Genomic DNA, 10858 nt, shown 5'->3' with positions numbered 1-10858 from the left:
ATTTATTGAACTGTACACTTAGGACTCAAATATGGACATTAACCTCAGTTGCTCTTCAACCCTTTAAAAGTAGTCCCCAATCTTTCACACTGCTATTTGATTTTTCTGTGTGGCATTTTCCACAATTTAAAAAAGTCTCTCTTTTGTAATGTAAATGTTTAAATCAATCCTCCGGTACCAGCTCTAAGACCTTAGGAAATGATCTTTGCTGCGTCGGTTTCCTTGCCTGTAAAATGAGGATAATGATAATACTTTCATCCCGGGATTGTGTGCTGGGGCAATCACTTGAGATATGTAAAGCACTTACACAGTGCTTTCGATATGCTTAAAAATACCAAATTTCTAAGGATTGGTGGTGCCTGGTACATAGCTCAATAAATAATTGGTTGAATAAATGAATGAATTAAAGGAATGATTTTTTTTTTTTTTTTTTTTGGCACAAGCAGGTAGGTAGCTCAAACAAATAGAGGGGTGTGGATTGGAGGCGAGCACCTGAACTAAAGGCAGGAGCTCAGAGCCTGGGGAGCAGCTACACTCCTGTGAGAAGCAAAGGCTTCTGTGGGTGACCAGATGGGCCACTTGTCTCCAGCCCCTACACCGAAGGGCGTAGAGATAAGAACCAGGGTTCAGGGAAATTCCCTGGCGGTCCAGTGGCTCCACTGCTTCCACTGCAGGGGCCAGGTTCAATCCCTGGTCAGAGAACTAAGATCCTGAAAGCCTCGGCCACAAAAGGAAAAAACCAAACCAGGGTTCAAGCCTATGCACCCCCCACCCCCTAGTCCTCGACTACGTACTGCAGGCCCAAACCAGGAAGAAAGGGCTCCATGGCCTCCTTAGGTCCCTACTCCCAGGGCTCTTTCTCCCTTCCCCCCGGGGGGTCAGACTTGGCAAGTCTCACCACCCTCAGGGGCTGGGGCTAGGACAGTTTCGGGAAGGGTGGGAAAACCTGCTGAACAGGATGACCAAAGCCTGAACCGGTTGGACGGGACAGTCCCATCTCCCCCCAGCAGCCTGTTCCTTTCCTGGCCCACAGCGCAGAGGCAGGAGACTCAGAATAAATCTCTTTATTCCACTGAGTGGGCTCTGGCCTGTGGAAGCAAGGGAGCCCCAAAGGGTGCGGAGGATCTGGCTCTGTGTGCGGGCCGGGCTGGCTTGGGGCTTACTGTGGGGGGCAGGGGAAGATGTGGGGCCACAGAGTCACTTCCCACTCCTCTCACCGCCCCCCACCCCATGGCATTAAATAAACAAAAAGGAACTCTGTACAACACAAAATATACAGGGAAGTCCTTCCCCCCAGGCTGCCCCCCACCAGAGCCCTGGACTTTGCAGAGTGGGAGGGGCAGCTGTGGAAGAAAGGGTTGGGGCCTCCAGCCTCTGATGCTGTCCCAGGCCCCTTCCCAAGGTCATGGGATGGGGGCAGGCAGCTTGGAACAGGAAGCAAAACTCCAACTTCCTCTGAAATCCTTCATGGAGAGGCCCATTTCTGTGGGACTCCTGGCTCAAAGGTTTTCTGCTCCTTGCAGACCGTGAGCTTTCTCAGGAACAAGTAGCCTGGACTTAGCTGAGATCCCTCCAACAGGGGCTGGAGCCCTGGCCTTGGAGGCAGAACAGGCCTGGGAAACAGGCTGGAGAAGTCTGGTCCCAAAGTCTTCACCCAGCCCAGGCCTCCATCTTGGCTAGGAAGCAGGGCCAGGTGAGAGACGACGAGCGCCCTGGAGAAGCCCAGGCTCAGAGGGGTCTAGTCGTTTGGTAATAGACCAGGTGTTCCATGTCATCGGTGGTGGAGACCTTGGAGCTGGTGGGGGTGGAAGGCGGGGGGTGGCGGTGTCTGTGGAAGCCCTTTCTCTGGTTCTTGAAGAAGCAGTAACCCAGAATGGCAACCACCACCACGATGCAGGTACCCAGGAGCGCTGCAACGGCTACCTCCACGGAACCTGGGGGAGGAAAGGCCGGATGAAGCACTCCCAGAGCCTGCTGGGTTCTGACGCCCACCCCTGCTCTGTATCAAAGGGACCGCGGCAAACGGATGTGGGGGGTGATAGCGGGGGTGGAATAAGGACCTTGGGCATGTGAGCAGCTGAAACTGCCCTGTTGGGAGCTTGGTGGGAGGGATTCTGATGGGCTTCGAGTCTTGGCTCCAGGTCACTCGACTTGCAGGTAGTGTGGGGAGGACTCTGACGGCCCACAGACCTGGCATGTATTTCTGTCCTTCTCTCCCTTGCCCCGGCAGGTACCACTATTGTCCTTTTAGCCAACCTCAGGACCCTCTCAAACAGGCTTAGGCTGCCACAACCAGCTGAGTGGAGTTGATCTTTGAGTTGATGCCTACTTAGTGGTGACAGACAGATGGGGGCTTACCTGTGCTGGGAACGGGGCTTTCCCGCCGCATGCCAAACACATCCTTCTCTACAACACAATGGAGGCGGGGGACATAAGTCAATACTAAGGGGTCGAAGACACAGCTGCTCATCAGTAGTGCCCCAGACACCCCACTGCCCTCCTCTCCCACCCTTAGTTCAGCTGCTCTGAGGACAAGGTATGACCAGTCCACGCCTTGGGACAGAGCTGAATGCTCCAGCTAAGCCTTTCACCTCCCCATCTTCCAGCCCCACTCTGCCCCACTCACTGGAGATGCCACGACAGGACTCAAGGCACTGCTCCTCCTCCTCAAAGTTGTTCTTGTTGCCATAACAACCACCATAGGTAAAGCGGGCGCAGTGTTCAGTGAAGGGGTTGTAGTACCAGCGGGGGATGCTCTCTGAGCAGTGGCCCGTGTCTGGCAGGTCTACACAGTGCCCTGCAGGGTAAGGAGCAGACGAAGGTGTGAATGTCCACGGGACCTCCCTGCCACCACTAGGCTCCACATGGTTGCTGCCTGCCACCCCCTGACCCTCCTTAGGCTGGGGATGGCTGTGATTCAGTGAGGGCCCCGGGGGCCCCAGAAATATCTGGGCCATTTGCAGTGTTGTTAGAAGCAAGGAAGATAAATGCAGGAGAGTAAGTTTGGGTCCAGAATTACCCTAGGCTGACTCATATAACTATTTCTTAATTTTCTTTCAGCATTCCCGACTGTATCAAGGTCTTGGTTTTCTCCCCAGCACTTGATGGTCTGCCTTTTAACAAAGAAGACTCAGAGTCTGAACCTTGGCAGGCAACAGCGTCCAGCTAAAATTTGTTACCATGTTTTATTATACTTATTTTAAAAGCAGATCTCAAATTGTGGCATATAATAGTGGCTTTTCATTTACAGTACCGACATGAAAGTTCCTTTATTTTTTTTTAATCTCCAATTTCAGTTATTTATTTTTGGCTGTGCTGCGTAGCATGTGGGATCTTAGTTCCCTGACCAGGGATTAAACCCATGCCCCCTGCATTGGAAGTGTGGAGTCTTAACCACTGGATTGCCAGGGAAGTCCCTGAAATTTACTTTTTAATATATTAAGTTAAATCAGTAACATCTCAGTGATATGTAGGCATGGTTAAATTTCTGAAGGTGTTGGAACTCTCCAGGCAATCCAGTGATTAAGACCCTGAGTTTCCACTGCAGGGGGCACGAGTTCAATTCCTGGTTAGAGAACTAAGATTCCACATGCCATGCGGCATGGCATAAAAAAAAATAAAAAGAATTTCTGGAGGTGTTAAGAGGATGTCTGATGCTTGGGAAACACAGAAAGAAAAGCGCAGGACACCCCTGCCCCCAGCTTTGTGCCCACAGCCTGGTACCCACAGCAGGCCCCTTCAGCACACGGATGGCATGAGTGAGCAGAGTAGTTCAGCCCTGACCCAGGAGACCAAGGCAGGAGCTCACCTTTGTCCCTGGGGAAGTGGATCCTCTGGAGTTTATCAAAGTCTCTGGTGTCTGCAAAGATGAAAGATCAGAGGTGCAGACCTGACAAAGGCCTCGCAGGGTGTGGGGTGAGTGGTCTGGATCTGCCCTGCCCTGCCCACCGCCCTCCACCCCCAGGCCTCACATTTCTCACAGGTGGCCTCGTCGGAGGCATCGGGGCAGTCGGGAGTGTCATCACATTCCAGGAAGCTGTCGATGCAGCAGCCATCACCGCAGCGGAACTTGCTGGGGTGGCAGCTGCCAGAACACACTGGGGAGGGGTGAGGCCGGGGGGAGGGTGAGGTCAGGTGGGGGTGCAGAAGCCAGCAAATACCATGAGTCCGTCATCTCCCTGGCCCTCTCTACCCCCAGGCGGCATCATGACACAGCCCCTGTTCCCTCTCCACCCCTGCTCCTCAAACCCTCCTACACACAAAATAGGCAAAGGTTGAGGATCCTGAGCTGCAGGGGGTGAGGCACTTGCGGGCCTTCTTTCTGAGGGTAGGAATGAGTTGTGGAGCCAGGACAGTGTGGGCAGGGACCTGGACTTGATACCGGCTGGAGAGCGGGCAGGGGTCAGGGGAACAGGGAAAGAAGCAAAGCCCACCTGGATGATGCCTTTCTGCTGAGGGGCCTAGGAGAGAAGAACAGAGAAGTGAGAGGAGGCAGGGCCAGGCCCCAGCCGGGATGAGCTGATAGAGGGCCTAGGGATGGGGGTATTCCCAAGCCCACCTCCCTGATCCGTGAAGAGAGAACACCTACCCTGGGGGAATGTCACCTGAGCCCCAACACTGCTTCGCAAAGGCCCACCTTGCACATCGCGGCAGGCGAGCTTGCACTCTTCTTCCCATAGGTAGTTGTTCTTGTTGCCCAGGCAACCTCCATAAACAAAACTCTTGCAGATCTGTTCTGTGGGGTCGTAGTACCAGCGGGGGAAGGAACCACGACAGCGGCCCACCTTCTTGGATGCAAGGCAGTGTTCTGGCAGGGAGGGAAGCTGGTCAGGGGGGTCTGAAGGGCCAGTCAACTCGGGCGGGGGATGGCTCCCAGGGTGGCCTCCTCACCCCACTTCCTTACCTTCCGTCTGCTCAGGGGACAGCACAGTGACTGTGACGTTGGACGTGCTCTCTGGCTGGTCTGAACCGGCCGCCGTCAGCTGGAACAGGTAGCTGCCTTCTTTGAGTCCCCACAGCTCCACCTGGTCTGGACTATTCCTCTAAGCACAGGAATGGCCATCAGGCCCTGGGCTGCTCCAGACCCTCCCAAAAAGCGTCCCCCCTTCCCCCCCACTGGGGAGACAGATGGTCTCGGTATTAAATGGATCCTCGGCTTCTATCCACCCCATCCCACCTGGAGCTGCAGTTGGGCCTATGGCCCCAGAAAGGGGCCCTGGAGAGCTGAGGTTGGGGTCCGAGAGCCAGTCCCGGGTCTCACCTCTAACCTGACGTCTGTGTCACCCCGCAGGAGATGCCAGTCTGTGTTCTCCACACCCTTCAGCACTAGGGGTTCCTGGGGCTGTACCTTCAAGTCTATACCATCCCAAGCCTTGGGGATCCGGGACCCTGGGAGGAAGGTGAGGTAAGGTGAACTCTCACTGAATGGGCAGGATCCCTCCTCAAGTGAGGGGCTGGTGCCTTATGGGTGGCAACTAGACCAACCTAGGGCTCAGCAGCCTGGTAAGACCCAGCTACAATTTCACAATGAAACCATTCTTCTTGTCCTCTATTTAGATATGTTACACTTAAGACATTCTATGGAGTAGGAAATGGCAAACCACTCCAGTATTCTTGCCTGGGAAATCCCATGGACAGAGGAGCCTGGTGGGCTAAGTCCATGGGGTGGCAAAAAGAGTCAAATAGGACTTAGCAGCTAACAATGACAGCAATTATATCATTATAGAATTTAATTTTATAAATGTAAATTTTTATAAAATGGGTTCATATTTATATATACATATTTAAATATAAGGTAGATGTTTTTCTTTTAAATAAATATATTATTGTTTTAAATAAAAAGACATTCTAATATTGTAAAGCCACTTTCTGAAGCAAATAACTGAGTGCATTGCCATCTGATCCCATTCAGGGAAAAAAAATTATATATATATATATATATATATACATATACATACATATACACACATATATTTGGAAGGAGGAATTTTCCTATTTTCTACAATAAGCAAGTACTTGTGCTAATTGCTTTAAAAAGTCAGGGGACTTCCGGGGTGGTCCAACTAAGACTTGGCACTCCCAACACAGGGAGCCTGGGTCTGATCCCTGTTCAGGGAACTAGATCCCACATGCTTCAACTAAGTTTGTATGCCACAACTAAAGAACCTACATGCTGCAAGGACGATCAAAGAACCCGCGTGACACCACTGAGATATGGCGCAACCAAACAAACATATATTTTTTTAAGTTAGAGTAACAACACTTTTGAAAAGCCAGATAAGTTAAGTGTAATTACCACCATCACCCCTCTCTTGGCAGCCCAGATCACTGCTGAGAAGTCCATCCGGACAGAAGCCTTAAGCACAAAGTTCCCGGGCAGCACTGTGTCAAGCCTTGGTGTCCCATGATGACTGGGCACATAAAGAGAGTGCCTCCTCCAGTTACAAGGGGACACAAAATACCCTCCCTCAGCCAGGGTCTTCAGAGAGAGTGTGGCCCTGTGGACACCTTGATTTTGGACGTCTGGCCTGCGGAACTGAGATAATACATTGCTATTGTTTTCAGCCACCCACTTTGTAGTACGTTGGCATAGCAGCCCTAGAAAGCTAAACACTGCCCTTGAGGGTGTTACGGTCCAATTAGGCAGGTTAAGACCCAGCCATAGAAAGCAAAATGAGAGAAAAGAGCCACCAAGATGAAGGCATTTGTGGTTCATGTACAAGACAAGGAAGTGGATGTTTAAAGAAAGGAAAGACCACAGCAAGTTAAAGGAAAAAGGCAAGGCTTTGTGAAGAAGAGACAAAGGATTTTTTGTTTGTTTGTTTTGAGACAAAGGATTTTTAAAATTCTTTTAGTTTTATTTGTTTGGTTGTGGGGAAGAATGTTCTGTGTTGCTGATGACAGCAGAAAACATGATGAGCCAAAACAAAGAGTAGAGAATTTGCAAGGCTGGTTTGGTGGACATTAAGGAGACCAGCTGGGCTGGGACAGATCCCCAAGGGCCCTGGACACTGGGTCAGGGCATGTGGACACAGCAGGATTGACATTCAAATACTTAACAACTGGTGGTACAGGAAGGGGACAGACACTGGCACAGAGTCCTGGAGGCCCAGTCTGCAGTAGACATTGATCTCCCTCAAAGCCTGATCAAGGTCCAGAAGTACCAAGGGAAGGCCAAGGGCCAGGGTAGCAGGTGAATTCCTAAGCTCCTGGCAGCAGCTATTTACCCATCTGTCTGGAATAGAGTTATTTATATGGAGCAAGGAGGCCAGCAAGTGGACCAGTGCAGTAGTTCAAGGCAGATGCAACAGAAGCAGTCTGAATTAAGGGATAGATTAGGGATGCATTGGAGAAGGAAATGGCAACCCACTCCAGTACTCTTGCCTGGAAAATCCCATGGACGGAAGAACCTGGTAGGCTGCAGTCCATAGAGTCGCTAAGAGTCGGACACGACTGAGCGACTTCACTTCACTTTCACTTTCACTTAGGGATGGATCCTGATGCTGGGAAAGATTGAGGCAAGGAGGAGAATGGGGCAACAGAGGATGAGATGGTTGGATAGCATCACTGACTCAATGGACATGAGTGTGAGCAAACTCTGCGAGACAGTGAAGGACAGGGAAGCTTGGTATGCTGCAGTTCATGGGGCCACGAACTTAGCGACTGAATGACGACAGGGATGGAAAGGATGAGAAACAATGCTGGGTAGACACTTCAGGCTGCTGTGCCTGACAGGCTCTGGGGAACTGGCAATGCAGAGCCAGGGCACAGGCAGAAGGGAAACCAGATCTAGCAGGAACATGTGGCTTCAGCCATAGAGAAGTTGAATTTGAGGGAGGGGAGGAGTACAGTGGGAGATCCAGAGAAGCCAGAGGTGGAGAAAGACCAGAGTCATACTAACAAAGCTGCTGCTGGTAGAAAGTGTGCCCAGAGGACTTCCCTGGTGGTCCCGTGGTTGAGAATCTGCCTGCCAATGCAGGGGACAGGTTCAATCCCTGGTCTGGGAAGATCCCACATGTCTTGGGGCAACTAAGCCCCTGGGCCACAACTACTGCGTCGGCTCTAGACCCCACACTCCACAGCAAGAGAAGCTGCCACAGTGAGAAGCTGTCACCCTGCAACTAGAGAGTAGTCCCCGTTTGGCAACTAGAGAAAGCCTATGCACAGGAATGAAGATCTAGCACAGCCAAAAATAAAATAATTAAATACATAAAAATTAAAAGAAAAAAAAAAAAGGAAGTGTGTCTGGCACACACTAGGTACTCTATCTGTAGTATCTTATCAGGGCTGGCAAATTATGGCCTGCAGGCCACATTTAGTCCAACCTGTTATATTTTTCAACGGTTGAAAAGAATTTTTAAATTCTTTCTTCATGACATGTGAAAGCACATAAAATTCAAATTTGTGTCTATAAACTAAGATACAGCCTTATCAAATTGTTTACAAATTGTGGATGGCTGCTTTCATGTTACAACAGCAGCTGAGCAGTTGTAACCAACACAAAATCTAAAGTATTTACTATATGAGTATTCACAGGAGGTTTGCTGCCCCCATCTATATCGTCTACCTTCCTAACCATCCTGCCACAACTGCATTCTTGCTCACCTTTCCAGATGAGAAAACTGACTTCAGAGAGGTTAAATGACTTGCCCAGTGTCGCTCAGTTTCTAAACAGCGGAGCTGGGATTTGAACCCTGTTCTGACTCATACTCTCTCCAAAACATCAAAACACCATGCTGCAGGTCAAACCTGCTTAAAAGGATGACTTTTTATTATCATTATTACTTTTATAATCTTCAATTTTGTTTTTAGCTTAGGTAATACATGGACCTGGAGAAGGAAATGGCAACCCACTCCAGTATTCTTGTCCAGAAAATCCCATGGACAGAAAAACCTGGTTGGCTATAGTCCATGGGGTCGCAGAGCTGGACATGACTGAGGATAAGGACATGAACGAACCTTCTCTCCAGAAGTATTCTCAGTTACTAGTTTGGGGGCGTGTGTATGTGTGAATATCAGGAGGGAGAGAATTGAATTCATAAGCATACAAGTTCTTCATCTTGCTTTTCCTTTAATATATACTGGAAATCATTCACAGTAATACATACTTTTGGTTGCATAGCAATTTTAACACATTTAACCAGTCCATCAGTCCCTCTTGATTTACATCCTTCTTCTCTACCTTCCTCCCTCCCTACTAAAAACTAACCCATGCTGCCTCAGGGTTTATTATTAATATTATGATTAAAACAGCACCACGGAATCCAATTATAGGATGCGTTGACAGACATTGAGATTGTTTCCAATTCTTTGCTATTATAAACAATGGTGCAGTGACTGGCTGGCTGGTAAGTTGTTTTACACATGTTTAAGCACAGCCACAAGATGAGCTCCTGCAAGTGGAACTGTGATGAGGGTTATGTGCATTTACACTTTTGGTGGATACTGCCAATCTGCTCTTCACAGAGGCACCACAGAAGGTGAGTCAAGTCTAAGAGTTCAAAGGGAGGAGAGAAGGTAAAGAGATAAGAACAGCTGATGGAAGGCTGAATCACAGGGCTGCGTCTCTGCCTCTCTTTGATGAGGCAGAGAAAGCACAGCCAATAGGGCAGTCACAGAGGGTGGTCCCAGAGGCAAAAAGACCAGGACACACAGTGACAGCAAAGGGATGGGAGGGGAGAACTTCCACAGAGAAACAAGCCAAGTGGTGCAGAGGCTGCAGGAATGAGAAAAGGAAACCTCCATTAGAAGACCAGGAGAGCAGGGCCAGGAACCAACCCCAACCCAGTGGCTTGAGGGCTCACTGAGAGCTAGCCCAGGCCCTGAGGTGAGAGGCCAAGCCAAGGGGGCAGTGAACTGGGAGGAGCCTGTCCCTCCCTCCTTGCATTTTCCAGAAAGTAACCAGCAGTCCACAAGGGGAAACAAGACAGACTGCTTGGCAGTCTACCTAGCAGAAAGACAGGCTAGCCCCACTGGCCCCAGGGTAGAAGTCACAAACAGAGTGACATATCAGACCTCGGGCCAAATCAGCAATGTGTACCCACACATGCAAGGCTGGTCCTCTCCAAGCCCCAGTTCTCAGGAGCAAGGAGCAGATGTCTGGACAGATACCACTCCTTATTTCCCACCCACAGAGAGCAAAGGGCCAGAGAAGCAATAAAGCCAGCCCCTCCCCCAGCCGTCAGGCCTCAGAACTCCCCAGGGAAACACAGTCTCCATCTTCCAAGCCACTCTTCCAATGCAAAGATGGGGAAGGTAGGGGGAGGGAGGAGGAGGAAAGAGCAGGGTGCTTAGAAGGCCCCAGTAATCTGGACTAGACTGGCCTGGCCACAGGCAGGGAAAGGGGAACAGGTCAACCCACCCTGGGAAGGGCTCCCCCAGTACAAGAACCAAAGGTTCAGAAGCCCTGAGCACTTGCCCACTTTGCCTGCCTCGGTCTACCCTAGCCCAGCTTCCAGAAGGCCATGATGGCTTGATCCTGTTTGTACTTTCAACTTCTCTAGTGCGACTCAGGTGAGAATGGACTCCTGGACACATGCACACAGTAGCCCCCATTCCCCCAAACACTGTGGTGCCCAAAATGGCCCCGGGGCCAGACCAAGTCCAAGTTCTACCCAGCACCCCATGGGACAGGAAATCCCCACTCCGTCCTGTCTTGTGCCAACCAGGCAAGTCAGGAGGTGGGGAGGTTCCCAGATAAAGATGGCTCTGACCAGCTCAGCTTCCTGACCAGACCCCAGAGTTTCAGGTGTCGGCCCTGCCATGCTGGCCCTCCGATGGGTCCTGTCAGAGCCGGGAGGGCAGGCAGCTCAGATCACTTAGGTCATCACCACCTACACTCCCTGTTGCTTCCTTGTGA

General features: G+C 50.6%; 1 protein-coding gene across 3 annotated transcripts in view; it reads right to left on the bottom strand.

Annotated features, from left to right (window-relative positions):
• Nucleotides 1-1049: 1049 nt before the first annotated feature.
• The window catches only part of SPINT1 (serine peptidase inhibitor, Kunitz type 1), a 12553-nt gene continuing 2744 nt past the window's right edge, over nucleotides 1050-10858 (bottom strand). For 2 of the 3 annotated variants that reach the window (XM_020877594.2, XM_020877593.2), the window contains exons 3-11: nucleotides 5261-5388; nucleotides 4904-5042; nucleotides 4589-4807; nucleotides 4434-4460; nucleotides 3972-4097; nucleotides 3809-3859; nucleotides 2627-2797; nucleotides 2359-2406; nucleotides 1050-1934 (exon numbers count right to left, since the gene is read on the bottom strand). In XM_020877594.2, the coding sequence (XP_020733253.1) occupies nucleotides 1729-1934; nucleotides 2359-2406; nucleotides 2627-2797; nucleotides 3809-3859; nucleotides 3972-4097; nucleotides 4434-4460; nucleotides 4589-4807; nucleotides 4904-5042; nucleotides 5261-5388 (1115 nt within the window). In that variant the 3' untranslated portion in view covers nucleotides 1050-1728. The remainder of the gene's footprint in view (nucleotides 1935-2358; nucleotides 2407-2626; nucleotides 2798-3808; nucleotides 3860-3971; nucleotides 4098-4433; nucleotides 4461-4588; nucleotides 4808-4903; nucleotides 5043-5260; nucleotides 5389-10858) is intronic. The other variant, XM_020877595.2, reaches the window with a different exon arrangement.

This window comes from Odocoileus virginianus, chromosome 6 (assembly GCF_023699985.2).
Source record: "Odocoileus virginianus isolate 20LAN1187 ecotype Illinois chromosome 6, Ovbor_1.2, whole genome shotgun sequence".
Classification (NCBI taxonomy): Eukaryota; Metazoa; Chordata; class Mammalia; order Artiodactyla; family Cervidae; genus Odocoileus; species Odocoileus virginianus.
The sequence above is the reverse complement of the archived record's forward strand: the minus strand, read 5'-3'. Positions and strand labels throughout refer to the sequence as shown.